At 45.5% G+C, this 23,601-nt stretch overlaps 1 protein-coding gene across 4 annotated transcripts in view; it reads right to left on the bottom strand.

The window, feature by feature from the left end:
- Positions 1 to 1,694: 1,694 nt before the first annotated feature.
- MUTYH (mutY DNA glycosylase) overlaps positions 1,695 to 23,601 on the bottom strand; it is a 191,197-nt gene continuing 169,290 nt past the window's right edge. For all 4 annotated transcript variants that reach the window (XM_086952290.1, XM_086952291.1, XM_086952289.1 and 1 more), the window contains exons 11-16: positions 20,382 to 20,469; positions 17,091 to 17,282; positions 15,634 to 15,779; positions 13,269 to 13,436; positions 6,190 to 6,240; positions 1,695 to 3,844 (exon numbers count right to left, since the gene is read on the bottom strand). In XM_086952290.1, coding sequence (XP_086808416.1) covers positions 3,722 to 3,844; positions 6,190 to 6,240; positions 13,269 to 13,436; positions 15,634 to 15,779; positions 17,091 to 17,282; positions 20,382 to 20,469 — 768 coding nt within the window. In that variant the 3' untranslated portion in view covers positions 1,695 to 3,721. The remainder of the gene's footprint in view (positions 3,845 to 6,189; positions 6,241 to 13,268; positions 13,437 to 15,633; positions 15,780 to 17,090; positions 17,283 to 20,381; positions 20,470 to 23,601) is intronic.

The raw sequence follows: 23,601 nt of genomic DNA, 5'->3' as shown, positions 1-23,601 counted from the left end.
GCTAAGAATGTGTTGGCAATCAGGGTACGAAAGCGGATAAGGCAGCCCCAGCAAATGTAATAACTACATAGGTAACACCGGGGAGCAGAAAACGGTGGAAACATTTTGAACAGATATTTGGTAGCAGCCATAAAGTAACGTTGAGTGGTTGGGACACACAGTCAAAACTGCATAGTATGTGCAATTGTATTTTGTTTGCCTGAATTTTGGTTTCATGGTATGTATATTACATATGTTTTTTTTTTAGAGTAAACACACATTCTTTTATTCCAAATTAATAAATTAGAACTGCAGTGCAGTTCTTTGCTCTGAAGGTTGACAGCTAAACCCCTGTATTGCCTTGAGTTTTCGTGATCAAGGACCAGCTGTGCACTTTAAGTTGCAGCTCTTTCTCAGAGTCTTAAAGTCACTAAACTAATAGGGTACATTCAGGGCCATTCTGGTTGGGATTCTAAAGAGCAGCGGCAGCCGGCTCAGGTAAACACAGTAGGGCGGTAGAGGTGAGAAGTCAACATACGACGGAATAGGTATAAATAAATAATACCTAAGCCGTCGTCTGTCGTCTTCTCCCCATGACCCGCCCCACCGCACTCACCTGAGCCGGCCACCACTGCTAAAGAGTAGCATCAAAATAAATGAATGGCAGTGATCAGCATAAAATGATGCTACCACACTCAGTTATTAGCTTTATCTACAGTGATTAAAGGGCAATTTGTGCACCTTGAAGGCTTTGAAGAAACAAATTAGTTCCATCAGCCCTTTGAGACAGAGCCGCGTTCCCTCAAGCTGACTGGACTGCACCAATTTAAGATTGCTTGAAGATTTTATTGGTCAGAAGGCGAGCCAGGGCATGGCAAAAGTGGCGGGTCCAGGGAGTTGATTCTATCACATTGTTACAAATTGAAATATACTAGGCCTGGGCGGTGAACTTCGCTCTGCCTGTGGTGTTTTTCACAATCTGCGAACCTGGTGGCGTTCCGAAAAACTCCGCTCTGCATAGCAGAGGTTTTTCTTTGCTCGCCAACGTTGAGGGAGAGCCAACGCTAGACCATTTATTGAGATTTCTCAACATGGGCAGTCGCGGATGGTCGCTACTGCTCGCGTTGAGAAACCTTCCATTCGCGTTGAGGAAACTGCTGCTTGAGTAGAACTTCTACTCGGGCGAGTTAAAGAACCAGTGTTCTCTTGTGCTACCTTTGATGCCATTTGCGCTGATTTTACAGCATGGGACAAGCACCCGGCTTTAAAAATCAGTGCAAATCGTGCGAGATAACAAACTCCGCCGCTGGCAGAACTTCTCGTAGAGCAGCAGAGTTTTTTGCTCACTTCACGGAGATCCGCGAACTCCGCCCAGGCCTAAAACAGACAGCAGGTGGTGTGTCCAGCCTCCTCAAAGTGGCAAAATGTTTCCATTTCTGAGGGCAATAGAGATGGTCATAGTCCTGAAAACCTATGTGTACAATACTATTGGCATTACACGTTAAAAAGCATGTTTTGGGCGAGCAGTCAGAGGAGGTTAGAGGCTGAAGTGGGTTTGTGGTCATCCTGCATAATTTTTAAGAAGATCTGGGCAGCCCATCTAACACAAGCACAGTTGCATTCACAGAAATCCTACTTTCTGCTGAAAATAACTTTACTGTCAACAGAACCCTCTCCCGCAGAGAGGACGACTCCCAATGAATAATACTAGAATGTCTAAGGAATGTAAACTTTATTTGTATAAATCAACTGAAGTACAAAAATGTTTTTAAAAAACAATTAAAAAAGCAGAATTCTCTAAACATTTCCAACAACAGATAGGAGTTATAGTGGTAAAAATCTGTACAACATTACAAACCAAGAGCTACAAGCACACAAGTACTGGAAATGTGTCACAGGATGGAGGTGGCAGGGAGCAGCACCTACTGACAAGTGGTAAGTCCTTGAACATTTGTAAACCTCAAGTTCATGATAAATTCCAATGTGCTAATGTCCTTTATCTGACAGCACATGAGCATACTTGGGACTTCACCTGCTCTCCACAGTATGCACGCGTTCTGGTTCTTGTATGTGGTGGGGAAAGTTTGCTCTTGACTGGTTCTATATTTTATGGCGGTTCGTTCTCTTTGGCGTACCCGGAGAGCTGTTGAGGCCTCATCGCCATAGTTCTGGGTTCTCTCATGTAGCACGGACATAGGTGAACATGGGCGCAGCACTGAACTGGAGTGTTAACCTTCAGCTACTCCGTGCATGGAAAAGCCTCCTTGTATCGCTGTCCATTGTGCATGCATGTGAGAGCTGGAGCGCTGACAAACACAAGCAGGCATAAAAGAGGCCACAAGGTACACACAGACTCCTTCGGTGACATAACCTGGATTCCCCTGTTCTTAAGTTTATTATGTTGCGTATCTAAAATGTTCTCTGGTGGTAACAGACGCAGTCCATTTTGATGCACACATGGGCATAGTATAAAACACCATAAATTAAACTCAATAAAAGTACTTGGCTTTGGTCTAGTGCAATCAGCTGGTTCATAAAATGGGCCTTCAAGTCCTGGCAGCTTGGCTCCCCGCGGCATAGCATTGATGTCAAACTACAGAAATGGTTGCTTGGAGGGACAGATCATAGGGTCTGACTGGATTGTGAAATGCAGCGATTGCATGTGTTGAGCAAAAACTACCCTGGCTGGAAATCATGATGTTCTGGAATTTGTTCAGGGGGTATGTCACTTTAAAAAAAATGTAAATGCATTTAAAGTTATTTATATTACTCGGAACCTGCCAGGGAAGGAGCACTGGCTTCAGCTGGCCATGACCGGCACTTCTCGTATGTAGAGGTATTTCAACTGGATGGGAAGGATTTTTTGATCCCAACAATCACCATCTTCCCCCTCCAACTAAACATGTGGACATGTCTATCTAATTACAATCTTTGCATATCAGAGTGCCATGTACATCACTAATGCTACAAGACACAAAAATGCTGCATAAGCAATACAACTTTTGTAAGTATGGGTCCAGCACTGCTAGAGCCATCTGTGCCCAGTGGTAGCAGAATTCAGCAATTTCTTGAGTGTGGCACAAATCAAGCATGTTCCGAGTATGATCATTTTGGATTGTGCGCTTGTAGTGATCTACAATTAGTGCATCCTTCGTGTGGACAGCACGGAATGAGTCCTGTGTTTGACCGAATCTGAGTAAGGCCCAGTAAAGTAGGAGGCAAGCATGTCCTGAGATGAGCCAGACTGGACTGTGTCTTGGATATTAGTAGAATGCAGAATATGATATGATGAATGTAGCCATAATCAAGAGTGTACCAGTGATGCCTTAATGGACTAGTACGACTGTGGTCAGAATAAGGCACACTGTATACAAGGCTGTGTGACGAGTCCGGCTGGTAGCCGAGCTTGAGCAGTTCATATGTGACCCCAATTGACTTGTTCCTAATTGTGGCCTGAATCCTCTATGGCCCATGTGTGTTCAGAAACGATGGAAGACTGTAGATAAAATGTTTTCCTACACTACCTTTCTGTGTTAGCACATTGTATGAACGGCCTCAATTCACATCCCTCAGTTCGACTGTGAACACCAGGACCTCAGACCACTTTTGAGTTTCCCCACAGACTTCTACCAGGAACAGGGTAGATCAGCCAGAGACCTACACATGCCACAAACTGGCCACTTTGACATTGTGCCATCCTACCCTACAGCATGCCCACCAGTCTAGTATGCCTTCACTTCAGTCACTTTCGGATCACAGGTTTGAAAAATTTGTTAAGCGTTAGCTGCCTGTCCACTTCAGGCTTGTGCTGAGAGCTGGGGGAAGACTTCTCTTCAGTCTTATGGCCACGTTTTCTCTTGGTACTCTGTAGGGAAATAAAACATACAAATAATATTAAACAACATGCTAAATCAATATTTACACAATAGGGTAGGAAAATATTACCATTAGGTATGTTCTCGTGGCCATGACTGCGCCTTGCGAATTCCTACAGTATCTACTCCGTGTTTAGGCTAAAGGCTGCCGCTAATACATTTATAAACAATGGGATGGTTTTTCAGTAAGATGTGTTAAAGCTAGGAAATCAAAGAGTGCTTTATATAGGACTCTTGCTTTATGTATCTTTAGCGTTTTATTGCACATGGATAAGATCAGATGGGAAAGGCTGTTGGCACCACATGGCCATCTATCATATGGATAATTAGTTTAATCAGGACTTAGGACGAATTACCCCGAAGAAGCGTTAAGACCAACTCCAGGAAACACGTGTTGGCTGTTTAGTGTCACCGCAACATGAGCACTATGCTGTTAGTCGAATGGAAGAATATTTGACTTGCGTGTTGATTTTGTTGCAGCAAAACTATTTTTATGATTAAAAGGAGAAAAAGACTGTTTAGGAAAATTTGACATTGGGTATTGTTATTGTATTGTATTGTTGTCATAATAAAGTGTACAAAATATGGTATATGTCCTAAAAAAATGTTTTTGATAGAAGTTATCTGTATAATACACTCCCATCCAATCATAATATCTGAGCGTAGGACAGTCTGATAAAAACATTCTAAATCAAACTCACTTGATACATCTTAACGTGCAAATCTCCGAAATAAGGGAATCACCTTTAAGGTTTCAAATCTATCGCTTTCAGCAAATCGTGGCACAAGATGGCGCCTGTCCTTGGAGCTCTCCAGTAGGAGCATCCTTCTCGGAATCACTCAGCATCACGCAGAGGGTTGAGGAGCCTGGTCCGTATTAAGTTCCTGCTGATCATCTTGTGACTTTTGATGTAGCCTTTTCTATGAATGTCTATATGTTTGAGTCTATGGCAATTATAGCGCTGGAGAAAGAATTTTCTATGGAGCGGATAGATGCATGGGACTCTATACAGCATATCTACACTATAGAACCTTTCTTCTCCAGCACAAGATCCACCACAGAGTTAAATCCCTACTGTACCTCACACACCTGAGTGAGGACTGAACGTGCTTCCGGGTTTTTGAGTAAGAGGTCACTTCACTTGGAATGAACAGAGTAACGAGCCGTACTCCAAACCTTGGAAACCAACATGCGTTTAGACCCGACTGGAAATGTGCCTCACACCCTGGATTTAAGCTGCAGAGTTTGCACAAGAACCTGATAGCAGAGTCGCTTTTAGAACCTTTCTGCTTTTTGTCACTGAAGAGAAAAGACCACAAAAAATCAATAATTACCTCCCATTCGCACAGCTTTTATTTTTTTAACTACTCCATGTCCATGGGTAGCTAGGTTAGTAAGTTAAGAGCCCACTACTGACCTTAGTGTTAAGAGATGGTAGTAGGCACATGTAACTGTTTGAGATTTTGGATGTCTAATTCATTTTCCACTACATACTTGTTTGAGAGTTGAGAACAATGGTGAGGGAGTTGTATTCATCATGCATGTGTGTAATCATGCTGATAAACATTTCAACATTAAAGATCTGCAGGTTTCTAGAAACCTAGGACTGACTGCTTGGTTCTAGGTAGCGGGATGACACTGCACTGTTATTGTCAAATGGTTCATTCTGTTTTTGAGCACCAGGCACCCACCCACCAGACTTCTTTCCTTCAAAATCTGGTGGAGCTTGAGGGTCACAGCTGTCCTGCTAATTTGTAACCACTGATTACATTTGGAAACACTGCACTCAATCTATCAAGAAAATAAGAAAAACACTAACTTAAGTCCTGATTTAACAGGTGTATGTTTAGAAAGAGAGCTGCAGTCACATATCACCAAAGGCAAAAATGATGATAAAGCTGAAGACATTTGAAACCTAATAATGAGATTCAATTAAAATGATATGTAAACTTCAAGAACATGGCTGTGTGTCGAGAGACAGTAACATCCTTGTGAATGTGATTGTGAATCAAGATGGCTGCCAAAGGCAAAAGTATGTGTACACTTGATGGCTTTAAAAACAAATCTCATTTGAAGAAGACCCTTTGATGCAAGAGTTGTTTTCAGACGCTCCCTTGACTGGCTCAAGGAAATATTTAACAGTATATCTCAGTAAAGGGGAATATGTTTGTCGGAAAACAAACTAGCTACGTGATGGGCATAGATCTGGCAGAGGACAGCATGGCACAATGGGTGCTGAAACCCAGAGCACTTAAGCAAGTCTGGAGTCCTGTCCTACACTTTTCCAATGGATGGTTACCAAGGGAGTGGGGGGGGTATGGGGCGAAGGCTTACCTTGGTAGGATCCTTCTTGGCAGAGATCTTGCTCTCACAGACCTTCAATACCTAAGGAGAGAAAAAACTAGGTTATCGCTGCTTGAAAAATGACCTGAAATACAAAGATATGTATGTTTACGGGTAGCGGGAAGGACTTGCATGCAATTTTCACAATACATTTGCATTCTTTCCCAAGTTAGTATGTTCCCTTTATCACTTTGTTTATGTTTTATTTTGGAAAAGATTAAAAAATGACAATAAATTAGGCTGCACGCTACCATGGGGTCCAAGAGCCAACGGTGGAGGGGAGGGATCTGGAATGAGCCCGCCCTGTAATTTATAATATGTTCTCTCAAACGTTCTACCCTGCAGCACTAAGTCTTGTACCAGACCCCATACAAAGTCGCCAACGGGACCCTCCTGCCCAGCGTCAAATATCACATCATTGACAGTGACCCAGTCGAATTTCTTTGGGATTTCACATCGCACAAGTAGACACCTGGACACAGTCTGCAGATAGTCTGTAATGGTATCATACAAAGACAACCACCTATACCAACCTTAACTGACACATTAAGGCAAACACAGCAGGATATACTGCACCCACACCAGCTGTTTCCCTGACCTTCAAAATCACCTTTTTTTTAATTTATTTTTTATTTTTTTAAGAATTTATAGAGCGCGACTGTCACCGTTGCAGGCATCCTGGCGCTAATAGAATCCAGACTACAGAAGGCAGCGAAGTATGCCTGGGGAGCGAAGGCTAGCCAGGGAAAAGCCAAGTTTTTACCTTTTTCCTAAACTGCATAAGTTCATTAGTGGCCCTAATCTCGATGGGGAGAGTGTTCCAGAGTCTGGATGCAGTCACCTGAAAGGATCTGCCACCAGCTCTGAACTTCTTAAATCTGGGAACAACTACCAGTTTAGCATCCGATGAGCGAAGGTGTCTGGAAGGGGTGTACCAGACAAACTTGGACCTGAGGGGGACTGGGCCGTGAAGAGCCCTAAACACAATGCAAAGGGCTTTAAATTGAATCCTCTGTCTAAGAGGAAGCCAATGTAGTTTTGCAAGGGCAGATGGACCATGAGATCTCCTAGGCAGCCCCAACGCCAATTTAGCCGCCGCAGATTGAACCCTTTGGAGTCTGTCCAGTAGATACTCAGGGGACCCGAGCAGGAGGGCATTACAATAGTCCAACCTGCTCAGGATGGTACATCTAACCACCTGGACGCGGGCATGAGATGGTAGCAGGGGCAGAACCTTCCTGAGTGAGCGAAGGATGGAGAAACAACAGGCCGATGTTTTCTGAACATGGGTGTCCATACTGAGCCCATGGTTCAGCATGACTCCCAGGTTACGGACAGAGTCTGAAGGCCGGACGCTAGAGCCGGATTCCGGGGGCCAAAAATTGTTCGGAAACGGGCGAGGGATCCTTGTTCCAGCGCTAAAAAGCACTTCAGTTTTCCCGGCATTAAACTGAAGCGAGTTTGCCTTTAACCAGCTGGCCGTATTCCTGAGGCAGTTGTGTAAAACCTCCACAGAGATGGACTCCTCTCCTTCCAAGGAAAGGATCATCTGCGTGTCATCGGCATAATTAATAATTCGAATGCCAAAGCCTTTGATGAGCGAGATTAGTGGCCTAAGGTAAATATTAAAAAGGATAGGGCTGATGGCAGAGCCCTGGGGCACACCATGCAGGACGGGGGAGAAGGGGGATTGAAAAGGAGGCATAGAAACCGCCTGCTGCCTGCCCTGCAAAAAAGAGTGGAACCAACTCAGAGCCGAGTCTCTCACCCCTGTCTCAAACAACCGCCTTAACAAGATCTTATGATTAACCGTGTCAAAGGCGGCAGACATATCAAGCAGAATCAAAAAAGAAGCCTGATTTCTGTCTGCACGCCTCTGAAGTTCATCCATGGCGGTGATGAGGGCTGTTTCGGTCCCATGGGCCGGCCGGAAGCCAAATTGGTCCTCGTCAAGTAGGAGAAGTTGTTCTAAGTGGGTGGAAAGAGTGTTACTAACCACTCGCTCGACTATCTTGGCGGGAAAAGGCAACAGTGAAATGGGTCGGTAGTTTTTTTAACACTCTGGGTCCAGAGAGGGTTTTTTCAACAGGGGAGAGACGAGCGCACGCTTCCAGTGGGCAGGAACGGTGCCGGTTATCAGAGATTGATTGCAGATGAGATGGAGGGAGGGAAAAAGCTCGACAGCAAACTCCTTCCAAATTTTAGGAGGGAGCGGGTCCAGAGGGGAGCCGGAAACAATCTCTCTCGCTATATTAGAAAAATTTTCAAAGGTGAGTGACTGGAAACTGAGCAAGGGGCTTTCCAGAGTCAAAACCGGGTTGGGTACCTGGTTAGCCAGTGGAGCGGGTCTAGATTCCAGGGAGGAGTCACTGTCAAGGGGGATGTCCAAATCTTGAAGAATCAGATCGATTTTTTCTTTAAAGAATACGGCAAGATTGTCACAAAGATCTTGAGATGGGACAATCTCGTTCTTGCACGCGTCTGGATTGGTAACGCTGTTTAAGATGTTAAAAATACTCCTGGCATTATTGTTGGGATTACAGATCAGAGAGGAGTAATAGTCAGCTTTTGCTCTCACGATGAGGCTTTTATAAGCAAGAATTTTAGTTTTCCATATTTCTTTAAAGGATTCATTGTAATCGCGTCTCCATTTCCGCTCTGCTTGTTTGCAGTCCAGTTTTGCAGTTTTAAGAGCGTTGTTGAACCAGGGGGCAGAGACTCTGCCTCGAAGGATACGATTCTTTAGAGGAGCCCGTGAGTCAACGACCGATGATATGCTGGTGTAGAAAGCATTATAGTTTTCGTCCGCACCCTTGTTTACATCAAAAAGCGAGTCCAGATGGAACAGTTCGCCAGAAGAATGCAATCGAGAGAGCGTTTTCCAGTCTCTACATTTGATTTCTCTAGATGGAACTTGTAGCTTATATGAGGCCAGTTTCTTATATAGGAAGAATTTAATTAAGGAGTGGTCTGTCCAATCCATTGGCAGGGTGTCTCCCATTACCACCAAGTCTGGTCCCGCAAAGACCAAATCCAAAAGGTGGCCTGCTTTGTGGGTGGCTGTAAAAACCAGTTGGGAGAGACCACAACTGACACAGGTTTGAAGGAGGTTTTCAAGAGCTGAGTCGAGTGGACCATTACGCCAAAGATTAAAATCCCCAATAATAAGTAACTTTTGATGGGATAAGGCAATATTGGTCAGGGTGGTAGTTACCGCTTGTTGCTGTGCCAAGTTGAATGCCCCTGGAGGGCGATAGCAGACTAGGCAGGTAACAATTGACCCAGGGCGAGTCAAAATAGAGAGCCCCAGCATCTCGATACCCGGGGTAGGGTCTAAATTAAAGACCTTAATGTTACAAGAAGATCTGAAAATCACTCCCACACCCCCGCCCTTGCCAGTGGGCCTAGGAGAGTGGAGAAATTTGAACCCGTCAGGGCAAGCAAAGCCAGGATCAACCCAGCAATCTGGTCGGGTCCATGTTTCTGTCATGAACAGAATATCTAGTTCATGAGATTCCACTAAAAGCTGGATCTCCGTGCAATGTTTAGGCAAGGATCTAACGTTTAATAGACCACAATTCAAAAGGTCGTCACACAATATATCAGCTCGGGGATAGGACGTAGGAGCAAATGAAATAATACCTTTGTCTGCGTGTAGCTGACCCAGTTGAATAAGCTGCTCTCTAGAGTAGGGTGGCCCGGGAGGTGAAGGCTCCTGGAATGAGGGATCAAATCCGGCAGCATGGGTGGCCCATGGCGCTACCTCGGCGCGGACGAGCGCAGACGAGCTCGCCTTAAGCACGCCTTCGGCGCGCAAACGGCGCGCCCGCTGCGCTCGTCCGCTGCGCCTCCGAAAGAGACACATGTTATATTGGGTGTAAGTATAAGAAAGGGGGCGTGGCCTATTTGTTGGTGGGCGTGGCCTCAGCGTGCCGAGGGTGGCGGCAGCCTAGCCAGGTGCCCACGGCAGCGTTAGAGTCTGCAGCGCGGTGGGGCCAGAAGTAAAGTGCAAGTGAGTGATCTAAAAACACAGAGTACACAGTACAATTTTAAAATGTGAGCAGCAAGATGGAAACTCCCGGCTTCCGCCTCAGGAGGTATGGATTCTATGGTCGCGCTTGCGATTCAGCGCGCCCTAAATACCCGGATGACAGAAAGGGGGCGTGGCCTATTTGTTGGTGGGCGTGGCCTCAGCGTGCCGAGGGTGGCGGCAGCCTAGCCAGGTGCCCACGGCAGCGTTAGAGTCTGCAGCGCGGTGGGGCCAGAAGTAAAGTGCAAGTGAGTGATCTAAAAACACAGAGTACACAGTACAATTTTAAAATGTGAGCAGATACCAGATACCATCCCGCGATCTGTGCAGTAAAAGTCAGGAGAGCCTTCTGGGTCCCAAATACAACCTTAGCTCAGGAAGGGGGGTCCCACCAACCCTCTTAAGCTTCCGGAAAGAGCTAAAGACCTCATTGTTTAGCTCAGCAGATTTATAGACCAGGCCCGAGAGACCAGTTAGGGCAGTAGGCGTATTAGATTTACTGTCATTCACCCACCAAGTCTGATGTTACAGACGCATCTGGGTTTCCTGTCCTGCGACAGTGATCAACCTTGGTGGCGACTCCTCCTTGATAAAGTTTGACTCCGCTCCACCAGTTGAGCCAGCTCCATGAAAAGAGCACTGCAATGCCACCCGTGGGTCTCCTTGCAGGAGAGCTTTACCGACTCGTAGTCAGTGGAGTCTTGGAGCTCAGTCAGCAGTTGTACACAATGGCGCAAGGTACAATTCTGTGCTGATTTTCCACTCATGCACAGTTTGTAGCGTGAGACTCATGCACTTTTTTATCTGCATACGGAATTAATACAGAACCTAAGACAAGAGGCGGCGTCTGGACCCTACCCATTCCACTCACTCATCAGCACTAGCCCTACCCTTAGCTCACACGAACATAAAAAGTAGGGTCAGAGCCAAGGTGTCTGTAAGAAACACCATGCCGTAGGCGGGATCCTCCTTTACAGGCAGTGCATCCAGCACTGCCAGGTGTCCCATCAGGACCAGAACAGACAACTGGGAGAAAAGCAAAGAAAAATAAAAGAATGATCTTGACCAGGAGAAGGGGATTTGTGCTCACTGGTACTACCACGTTGTCTCCAAACCCTGGAAGCATCATGGTACATTCTGATCTTCCCTAGCATGATCGTTGGCAGTCCTGGTACAATATGGGCATCCTTGGTACACAGTCATTATCCCTGGCAAGATGATGGAGTCCCTGAAATGTGCTAAGTACCATCATTATCTGGTAGGCATAAAGAGGGCACCTTAAACAGATGTTTGCTAAACACGGCTTCTGATGACAGTCCCTATGGTGGGAAACCCTGGTGCAAGGGGGCAGTCATTCGCATAAGGCAGCCACCTTTGGCATCCGGTGGGCATCATTGGTATCTTGTGCGCCGCACTGATAACTGGTCACAGTGCATCCATGGGCTTACCTTCCACATGATGGTGTCACATGGACGTGCCAGGTATCACCCATCCTTGCAGTAAAACAGTTAGTGTGTGAACTTCATGAAAATGATTGTTGGGAGACCATACTAGCATATTTTACTAAATTTGAAACTCTGGTATTTGTATAAAAAAGGAATGTTCTTTTTTATAAAATGATAAGCTTATGTTTGGGTAATAACATGTTTAATCATCAAAATGAAAAGGAGGTATTTGAGAGTAAAATACTGTATTTTCATAAAAAAAGGGGCAAACATATGTTTGAAAAACACCGTTTATTTACCTGAAAAAAAGATTGTGTGGAAAGATGGGTGTATTTTTTTTAAAGCCATAAGTTGGTGTTTGTGGGCAAATATCTTTATTAAAAAAATGTACACTTGGAATTCACCAGCAAAACTGGTGTATTTATAGAAAATGCCATGCTGGCGATGAAGCAGACACATTTGCAAACTCTAAGGCTGGCATATGAGTGCCGATTCGTGTTGAATTGGGGGCACTTAATGCTGATGTTATTTCCTTGGCACCAGAGGACACTGCTGCTTTCACTTTATTGCATGACCCTGGGTGAGGTCTGAACCCGCAAGATTGGCAAAATCCATTGGATACTGGAGGTCAGATCGTGTAAAGTTTTGTAACCCAAATAGTTCAGTTTCTATCAGAGCCTGCCACATACTGTAACATTTTTGTAACATTAATTTCCCATCCTGCGCATTCCAAGAGATGCTGGCCCATCCCAAACTGCGGCTGCGCTTGCAATGCCAGGTGATACTTTGCGCCGCAAACTGCAGCTCCAACCAACTTTGGTGCCCAAAAATTCAACAGGTGACACAAGAGCAGTGCCAAAATCATTTTGGGCAGCGAATGCCAACCGAGTATTATATATAGAAAGAGGGCCTAATGAGCTGCAAAAATGCAAAAACCCAAAGAGTTTTCATACAAAACCATAGTTAGATCACCTGGCTTTGCCTGAAATCCTAACCCTAAATGAAACCCATTGTTGTGGAGGGACAAGCGGCATATCTCATGATGCTCCAACAAGTTATATATGTATTTTATGTGAATGCAGCCAGTGGCATGGTCATTGTACCACTAAATATAGACTTTTTTTTACCCTTGATGCAATTCGCCATCGCTATTCTTCACGCAGCGCTGCGTGAATCTACATTGAAGATGGAGGGTAAGAAAAGGACGTTTCATTTTTAGTAGGAGAGAAGGAAAATGCTGCACCGACATATGAACTGTCCTTGAAACCCATGGCACTTTAGCTAATGTGCGAAGACATTATTTGCCCACATTTTCACCTTTCTAGAAGGGCAATGGGCTTGCTTATCAAAATATAAAACTCCTGGAGAATTTCCCAAGTGACCGTCTGAACTGAATGTAAAATATGTGACTGTGTGGCCAATTTCTTTGAAGAGTCTGGAGTAAAATCAATCATAAGGCTCCATTTTCATATTCTTTCTTCCCTTGGAGAGGTTTGAACTCGCTTGGTTCATTCACTCATCTATTTGAAAGCTCCCCAGCCACCATGAATCAGAAAGCCACTGGGGCACAGAGGCTGGAATGAGGGGTTCTTTACCTTTTTCATGGCGGTGGAGACAGCAGACTTGTGGAACTCGTCCCACGTCACCCACTGCAATGGCTGCAGCTCAGATTCCTCCTGTTTCAATGGAATATTGTCAGCTTCATCAACGCACAGAGTGTAAACCAGGTAGGTCTGGTGAATGTGGGAGAAAATGTGCACAACCTGCATGGAGAGAGATGGCACAACATGAATGTTAGCTATACACCAACTTACAGAAGAGGAAAGAGAAAAACAGAAATAGGAGAGGGAGTGTGTGTGGCTACAGGGAAAAAGAAGACCAAATGCTAAGAAGACATTGCAAATAGAAAAAAGAAATAAAGGAAGCAGAAGTAAGGGGAATAAAAGGAAAAAATGAGAAAGGAAGTAAAAGAGAGAGAGGAGGAAGGAAAAATAAGAACCTGTTATGAAAAGTAAACAAACTGAGCACGGAATTTAAACAGAAGAAGAAACAAGCATTGGCATAGCCAATAGGTCTCGCCTTTGCGACCTTTAGCCACGCAACAGTTGATGTTGTTGCACCAAGAATATTGTGCTGCATAACTAAATACTTAGAAGGTCCCAAAAGCTATGCCAATGCTTGTTTAGAATGATTTGGGGTCTGACCCTGCTGGGTGGTGTAAGGTTCATCTCAACCTGTCTTCTGATGGGCAGGAATCCCCCTTTGGAAATACCCCTCCTTCAGCGTGCTGGGAAGGAGGCTCTTTGTTTTCATTTCTTTTCCCCCCCTCGAGTGAATAAAAGTGGTGGCAGCACCGGCAGCCGGCGTGGGGGAGCAGAGGCGCTTGGGAGACACTTGGCGCTTCCTCAGACGGAGTGCAGAGTCTTTCATTCGGTGCTGGCCTGCTCACACACTAAAGGCATGGGGCAGGAAGCCGGGCTCGTCCTGCTGCTGGCGCTGCTGCTGGGCTGTGCTGGTGATTCCGCCGTGCACTGGTGCTACCTGCCGCCTGTATAGCGCTTTTCTGTCGCAGGGATGGTCTTGTAGCGCACTGTCGTAGCGCTTGGAATGCTTATAGTCCTATTCAATGTGCTAAGAGTGCAGAGAAGGGATGAAACTGCACCGCTTGCTATGCTGTTTGGTTTTGCATAGCAGACTTCTGCCACTGCTATGGCCTCACAGCGCTAGCGATGGCAGTCGGTCATTTTATCCTGATGTTATGGCATTGTTGTGTTGTTTGCATAGCGCTTAGTAGGCTTATAGCACTGAAGGAGTAGAGAAGGGGGGAGGATCTCTTCTTGCTATGTTACTTTGGTTTTGCATAGCTCACTTCTGTCACAGTTTTAGCCTCGTAGCACTGGTAACTGCTGCCGATTGTTTTATACTGATATTGTTATCTCATATCGGTAGTTAGGACAGCGCCTAGATTACTCTCCACCTTTTTCGAACGGCAAGGGTTATTTAATTGTGTTTTCATACTCAGACATTGTTATAGCTACATAGTATTGCATGCAGTTTCACGATCTATACTGGTGTTTGAACCTCCTGGTGACATGGGTAGCGCTTAGACTGCTCCTAGACCTGTTTAAAGCAGTAACAGGGGTCCGAAAGAGGCGAGGGAGCCTGAGAGAGAACGAGAAACCTAGAGCGAAGGTAACATTGCATGGAAAGAGAAAGGTGCGTTGTCTAGTGCCTGTAACGCTCCGGGAGCTTCACACCGCTAGGGGAGAAAGGGAACCTGAAGGGAGTGGGGGCAGAGGGCAGATAATAAGGGCAGATATTAGTTTTTGACCACTCATTTGGCACTTCTATAAGGGGTACAAAGAGCTATGAGGCTACAAATAAGGACACAACTGTATAGTAACTAGCATTGGCCGCGCGGCAGTAATAGTAACGCTGCACAGCCGTGAAAGAGAAAGTCATCGCGATCACGATTGCTCTGAAAGCGAAAGTGACCGCGATGATGCGCTAAAGCACGCAAGGGATGCGCCCGCAGCAGCGCGCGTGTTTGTGCGCGTGAGCGCAAGCTGGTGGCCGCTTTGGGAGCACTTCCAAATGACAATACTAAATGTCTCTCCGAGCAACGCATGCGCGCTGACTCAGTGAGACCTAAAAAGGGCATTTGATAAAGATTAACGAAAGAAAGAAGACAGAAGAGACTTTACAGTAAAAATAACTCAAAACACAGGAATGATTAAAGACAGAGAAACAGCAGAAATGAGGAGAAGCAATATTGTATGCAACTCAATCGATCATAAGTTTGTAAAGCGCAAGCTACTCACACGGAATAGGCCTGAAGGTGCTGAGGGGGGTGGGGGTGTCCCCAACTCATACCTTCCCCGCAGGCCTTTTTCACTGCTGCATGACACATGCTCATTTTAGGTATAAATACTGACAATATGAGGATCTTTTGTCATTTACCTCTCCCACATACTGTAGATCGGTGGTAGATGTCACGCCTCTGGTCAGGGTAGAGAGGCGCTCACACAGAGCCTGTTCCTGCTTCTTCAATGAGAGGTCTGTCTCCAAAAGCAAGCTGGGAAACTCCCACATCCCTGCCAGCAATCCTGAGGAGTAAAGGGGGATAGTGCAACAGTGAAAGAGGGGCATCCTTAGGATATACCATGGGTTAAGAGGGTGCCAATGGATTCCAGCCAACAACAGGCCCAGGGAAGACTATGACATGGGCCAGGGATAGTGCAGGATAGACACCAGAGTCTTCACTGCTGCACAAACTTGAGTGCCTTTCACTAGCTGGACTTGTGGGGCTGTGGATATATGATCCCTGGAGCTGGGATCAGGTTTCAAACAAGGCTGGCTTCAGATGGCCAACATGAGAGGCGTTCATGGGCTAATGCCAGTTTGGCCTCTGAGACCACCGACAGTGGAGTGTGGCTCTTCAGACTGCTGTCAATGGAGTTCCTGCAACTGGCCCCTGTGGGCCTGAGGAAACTGTGCCTCCAACATGTCTCTCAGGGGCAGTACCAGTCAGCTGCTGAAGTTGAGTATGGATTAGGTTAAGGTGGAACAAGCGAAGCAAGCAAATGTTTGGGAGGCATAGACAACAAAGCAGCTACTTGTCCTAATCTGGCTCAACAACATGAACCTGGACGGATTTGCACCCCAACCTTCTCCAAGTGGCAAGTCACTTGGAGTCACCCTAAATACAGACCTCACCCATCAATAAAAACAAAATAAACTGGTATCGGCTTCTTTTACTAAAGAAAGTGAAACCAGTATAAGCCCTCATATGGCACCTGCATCATTGCAATGCCCTGCTCAACATATTCCACACTGCTCTCCCCCCATGGGCATGCTACATGTCACAGCACACCTCACCAACAGCTTGAAGAAACATGACCACTCCCATGATGGAACTCCATTGGCTACCTTTTCTGGCCCACATCATCTTCAAAACCATCACAACCAGCACCCCAACCTATCTGACTGACAAGCTTTCCCTCTCCAGTGGTTCTTGGCACACTCACAGCCAGGACACCACCACACTGGACATAAAGAAGTGTAAAATGCACCCAGGACATGTAACAATATCCTTGTTTCTATCAAAAATGCCCCAAACATGTTCCATTTGAGGATTCAGCTAATGACATGTATTTTTAAAGAGCATTGCATCATGATGCAGTATTAATCTATGTTAACAATTAAAAACCAACCACCACTCCAATATCATGTTTTCTGTATCTATGTATTTGATGCACTATAGTACTCAATTGCTTTCTAGCTAGGATCACGATACACAAAAATATTTAATGTTTGGACACGCCCCGTTGAGAAGGCACAAATGATCATCAGCGAGAGGCTCTCAGGACTGGCATCAGCAGATCCAATGGTTGGTGCTCGTTCATTTGTGGCTTTACCTGAGCTAGGCCTTTGCACTATCAGGTACTCAGGCTCGCCAGACTTTCGTTGTCTCTTTGATACGCACGTAAGCGTCTGCTCCACCCTGGATTGCTTCTTTGCAGATTTCCTGGGGAAGTTGGCCACGCCCAAGGTGCTGTCCCACATTGCATTTGGAGGAAGACATAAGGAGCATTGCTGTCCATCAGGCACTGTAAAGAAGACAGCAAACTAGGTTACGAGGGTTAGTAATACAAGAAAGGTGAGTTTACAATTTTAATCTGTGACACAAATTATCTGTGTACAATGACTGCACTCTCAAGAACTACAGCTCCCCACCTCATGGTCCTCCTCCAGAAATCCAACTCTCCAAGCAGCCAAGCACAAAAGGAGATCATCCTACAAATGGACAAGCTAACAGCAATAAGACATACAAAGCACTCACTTCCTCCACACGAACACCTCTGAGCAGACAACCTTTCACACAGACAACCCTCCAGAGGACACACCAGAGGCAGATACCCTACAAGGTAGACATTCGTCCAGTCAAAAAATTAAAATAGCAGAAGGTGTTGCCTAACCTTCTAGTGTCAACAAGAGAAATACTCACAAATCGCAGACCAAGTGACAGCCTTACTAGCCTTATGAAACATATCTGATATGTTCTGACTGCAGATTTATGGTGCATCCGCCTTCTTTTCCTTCACAGTGCTTGTGCCTTGCTCTGGAAGACTGTTCAGTGTTCTTTTACTGAGCCAAGGGTCCATATATTCTTCGTCTTAGCAGTGCACGCCTAGGAAGATGGATATTTCATATCCGAACATTGAAAAAGCTGGATACATCTTCCAGCCAACAAAACCTCAGTGGTGGATTGCCTCTTCCCTTTGCAGAATGATGAGGTCACCTAACTCGTGGCAGGTGCCCAAAGTACAGCAGGCCACGGGGGAGGCTTCTACCTCTGCTCATGCATGATAAGAATGCCCGCCTGTTCGATCAATCAAAGCAACTTTATTCGGGTACAGAAACACCCATAAAAGTACATAAAATAAATGTATGTATCATACATCTCTTTCAATAAGAATAAAATAATCAACAATAAAATCCCGCCAATTCGTTCACCATACACCTAATACAATAGGTTTAAATTAAACTTTAATAACTTAAGTGCTAAGTAACGAGATAATCAATTCTTTATTCACCATCGCTAGGTCATAAAGGTGATCATTGGAGGTACATGGTACTTCGTGAACAAACAGCGAGCTTCAATAAAGGCCCCACATGAAAGCAGCATTTTATGTCCGTCAACAACTGCAGATATCAGAATGCTACTCTACATTGGCAGTTTTGTGCTTCCTTAGCAACGGCAATGAAAATTGATTTGTATACCGTGCATAAAATGTACAAAAAAAGAGAAAATGCCACAGAGACTGTGGTTCAGTATCATTGCACGGGCAAGCTATACCATAATTATGATACCCTCACTTTAAACAAAGAAAAATAACACCATTGCTGACCTAAAGTAGGTTAGCAAAGATCTCTCCCCACGTCCTGCCGTGATAAGTACATATTTTTCTGGTCCGTTAAAGGGCTATATATTAGTTTCTTACATTCTACAGAATTCTGTTCAGAGTGAGCACGTTCCAGAAATCTGTGTTTAATTATAATTCATTTTTTGTCAGAATTGCTGCCTCACAAAGGATCATCAAAAAGAGAGATGGAAACATTGGTGATCCAAGGAATACTGCGGCCCTTGACACATGATAAGCAGTCTTTGATCAACAGCAGGTTCAAGCTGGCTTCCTGGTTCTGCCAGATGGAGATCCAGAGAATAATTGGACACCATTGTATGTGGTCCTCCTTGCGGGAGAGCCATAATTCTTCATGGCAGATATCATAATCAGTAGTCAGGCAGGGAGAGGCTGTCTGCAAAAGCAGTATTCCTCCATCTGAATGGCTGTGCAACCGGCAAAACCCCAAATATCGGCTCCGTATGTTACAGCGGGCACACGTTGTGTCTTATAAATTTGCAATAATGGGGTCACCACAAGGTGGTCTGAGTATATTAAATAAAGTCCCTACCACTGAAGAAAGCTTTAGGGGATAGTGCAAGATTTTAGGGGCTCAGGATCCAGACAAATCGTTTATGAGCCCCAGAACGGAAAAGCTATTAGTTCTTTTAAACGTTCTTGACCAACAGTAGGGGCATGCATTCATTTGGGCCCGTCAGCCATAATATACGATTAATGAAAAATTGTAAGTAGATCTAAGTCTGCTATAAACTGGAAAAAGTAGGTTACTACCAGGCGCAGGGCTCTTGGAGTGATGGCCATTAACACTGCATCGTCGGCATAGAGGAAAGCTGGAAAAAGGACTCTGCTAACCCTAGGGATATCCGGGCCAATGATGCTAAGGAACAAAGTTAATTTATCAATGTAAAGTATAAATAAAAGGAAGCATCCCTGCCCACCCTTCGAGAAATTTCAAATTTGTCTGCAAGTTCTCCATTGGTGCTCAATCTGATTCATGCGCTCAGGCTTTCATGCAAGACTGCTAGAAAGAGCACAGTGTCTTCTTCCAGACAAAGTTTCAGTAGAATTGGCCACAACCTTGAGCGGTTAACACTGTCAAAAGCTGTGGATAAATCCATGAATATAGGGTAGAGTGGACATTTGTTTGCAATGGTATATTTGCTTATAATTAAATTGAGATCAAGGCACTGTTCTATGATCCACAGTCATCCCCTAAACCTATAATGGCAGCAAATAAGTATACTGTTTTTTAAAGCCTGACTCTTGATCCCATTATAAGTGACCCGTCCCAAGATTCGAATTGAGGTATCGATAAGAGAAATCGGCCTATAGCATTTTGGGAATCATTGATCACCTTTTTTAAAAATAGGAACAATAAATCGAGGAAGCCCAGGACCTGGTTAGGTAGGAATATGTATGGCGGATATAGACACTAATCAGCAGTGGTGCCCATAAATCGGGGTTACATTTTACCAGATCTCAAGGGACCCCATCTGGCCCTGGTGCTTTCTCAATAGGGCTCTGCTCTATCGCTTCAGCAGCCTCGTTTGAAGAAAAGGATGAATAGAGTTGTCGATCAGGAGTAAACAGGGAAGCCACATCTGGAGCGGTTGGAGATCCTCCTCTCTGAAGTGTTGTTATTCAGGTTCACAATATCATCTGAACCAGGAAGGTGCCACACTATTTTCAAAATGCTTTTTCTGAAGGGTCCTGTAACCCCAGAGCCCTTACATTGCAGGATGGAAAGACATGCCTCTGACTTAAAGAGACAAAATCACTTACCACACTCCTCTATGTCAGTGACGTGGTTGGATTTTGTAGAACCGTTTCCAATCAGCCTCTGGACTGATGAGCCAAGCTCTTTCTCCACCTGAAACACATAAGTTGACACTACATCAGTCCCTAAACCTCTAGAAAAATGCAAGGTTTAGTTACAGACAAAAAGAGTACATTGGGCAACTTCCCTCCTTCAGATATTAAAAATGATTGTCTTTCTAACTTTCGCTATTCTCTGCATTGCTACTCTGATTTTCAGAGCTTGGACATCACTGTCTCAAACCCACCTTTTTCACCAGTGGCCTAAAGGTCATCACAAACCATGGCCTAAAGGTCATCACAAACCATGGGCCAATCACTGCACTAACTAACACCATCGGACCACTTTGGAGCCACATGATGTCATCTGAAAATTGTGACAGCTATATTTTGATGAACTTATTAGACCAGGAGATATATTAACAGCTGTTCAACGCAATTAGTGTCCACTCCTTGCTAAGTCATTCACTATCACCCACTTAGCAGTGACAAAGAAGCCCATTCCAACAACTGTGCGGCTAAGCAGGCTCGCTTAGTCTGGCATGCCCTCAAAACAATGCAGCACCCACCTCAGTATTCTTGTTCTTTCTGCGACTACACCTAACACTATGCCCTGACGGGCCAATAGGTGTGTATGCTTCGTCTGCCTTCCCTCCATCAATCTTCTACTCGCACTGGTCACTAGGCAGCACAAACTGACTACTCTTGAGATCACTAATATCATTGCATAACAACACTTACTGATGCTTCTAGGCACCTTTTGCAGATTTCCTAGCCAATGTGTATGCTTATAGCTGTGGCAATGGGAGGTGTGCTTGGTTTTAAAACTGCATGCTGTATTAACGCAAGTGTTCCTTTAAACAGCTCTGACTGATGGCAGACACACACATACACCCTTGTTCTTGTAAACATCACATGACCACTAATGGGAAAGCACACACTTTTTTACATCTGACTTCTTGACAGATGTGCATGTACCAAGCCGCAGCTAGAGTAATGAACTCTGCATGCCGCAACTCCCAGCACACTGAGGCCGATTCAGCCTTCAAGCTCTCTGTAGACAATACAATGAGGACCACTGATTACCAAGAGAAAGTTCCGATCGCTGGGCGTGCTAGATAAATGACCAATAGACTCAGTGCTGAGTACTGTCCTAAGCAGAGAAGCAGTGGCGTAAAAAAAGTTGAGGGGGGCCATGCAAGGTACATGGAGGGGGCCCCCGCTCCGGATTTAATCCGGAACTCTCAGGCCAGAGTACTCTGGGCTAAGGGGGCCCCCTGCTGCACGGGTGCCCCCCTGCACCGCAGGGGCTGCGGGGGCTTGTGTTACGCTACTGCAATGGTATAGTACGTAGAGCAGTGGTGATAGCATAGCATGGTTATTGGTTTGATAGTTAAATATGTGACCAGGCCTTTTTATTTGAGTCACTGAGTGGAGCCCTACTCATCTACTTGTGTAAAGCTCTGCTTTCATGCACACAGTCCTTTGCGCTAATATCCCGCATGGTGTGCCACTGAGCCAGAGTAATGAAGGCCAGTTTGATCCATTTGGGGGTCCTTGGCCAGGCCCTTCACAAAATGAAAGAGAGGACTCTGTTCCTAGACAGTGAATGTGTATTGCTCACCATCCTGTAGGTGGAGAGTGGAGCCCTGGATATTGAAGGTAGGGGGGAGAGGACAGGGCTCCTTTTGGTGTTCTATTAGGCCTATTGGTTAGCAAGGAGCTGCAAGGAGTAGTCTTTCTGAATACTTCCAGTGGTGAATGGTGGCGTTGAGGCGTGCAACTGCAGACTCTATTGTGAAGGAGAGAAACCTTTAAGTAAGGCCTGTCCATTAGTCTTTCCCGGATTTCTCCTTGATTTCGACTGTTGATGAAAACCAGGTGCAGAAACCTCACACCCACTCTGTGCGTCTATTGTTGGTGATCCACGTAGGAGAGTATACTGATGTAAGAGGCCTGGAAAGGACAATTGAACGGAAACCATCCTAACTGCTTCTACAGTGTATGCAGTAGATTTATGACCCATGACTGCTAATTGTTTATAGAAAAGTGTAGGGCCCCACATGTTCCAGTAAGTTCTATATGGCCAAGGAAGAGCATGATTTTCAGAGTATGCAGACAGGTGGTGTGCAACTAGTGCTGGTGTTTACCTGACAGCTACTCTCCCAGAGATGAGGGGACATCACCTCGTCAGGATCTTGCTTACCTTGCAGAAGGAGAGACTGTCTAAAAAGGAGGAGGTGCAATGCATCCCCCAATAGCTATGGGCGCCCAGAAAAACAGCCTGCCGGAGAGTGCACCAGAAGGAACCAGGCATCCAAGGGCCTCAAAGACTCTCCCGACAGATCCAAGCGTGAACCGCACACAACCTGCCAAGTTATTTGCCATGTGGGTTTGAAAATGCAGAAGTTGTGTGCTGCCAAATTTCTAATCAGCCCATGTGACGGCTGTAACCCCTGTGTGTCAGAAGGCCCTATTGCGGTGTACGTTTGAGGCCACCCATTAGTGATGTGGGTCAATCGGCAATACCCAAGGCCCCAGCCGCTTGCCATCAGTCTAGTTGGGACCAAGCTAAACAAGGACTGCTCCCTCTCTGACCATGGCCCAGTGCTCAAGGCAGAGGAGGCCTGAGTATTGCCTCCTAGTGTGCTGCAACTCTTTGGAATGTGCAGACCTGCCCGTGGGGCTGGGATGGTCTAGCAAGCCCTGAACACAACAAACTGAGAAACTCCAGTGAACCGGTAAGACCTGAAAGACATATCGCACATACTGTTCGGGTTTGTAATCTGCACCTGTGCCTGATTCACACCACTCCTGTTTTAAGATCTCGCCTGTCGATGCGCTTGCGCATTGAGCTTGCGAGAGATATTGGGGCTTAACCAGAGCTTAACCATCGGGCGATTTGATGCTGTGCCCGTGAAAAGCAAGCTCAATGCGCAAGCGCATTGACCTAAAAAGCGCGTGCACATCAAAGCCACCAGCCTCCCTCCCACAGGCATCCCCCAGTGTGCGCTGTGCCTCAGGCATTTCTCCTCCCCTAATTTATTCACTGCTCACGGCTTTCACTTTGACGGACGCCAGGCCGTCTCTCGTTTCGTTTCCTCTTCTTTCTATCAACAACAGTCAGTGTTCACTTCTCCTGCTTTGTCGCTGCCCCTCCCCCTCTCTCTTTCCTCCTCTTCATCTC

The sequence above is a fragment of the Lissotriton vulgaris genome, chromosome 1_1 (assembly GCF_964263255.1).
Source record: "Lissotriton vulgaris chromosome 1_1, aLisVul1.2, whole genome shotgun sequence".
NCBI lineage: Eukaryota > Metazoa > Chordata > Amphibia > Caudata > Salamandridae > Lissotriton > Lissotriton vulgaris.
Note: the sequence above shows the minus strand (reverse complement) of the source record. Positions and strands in the feature narration are given on the sequence as shown.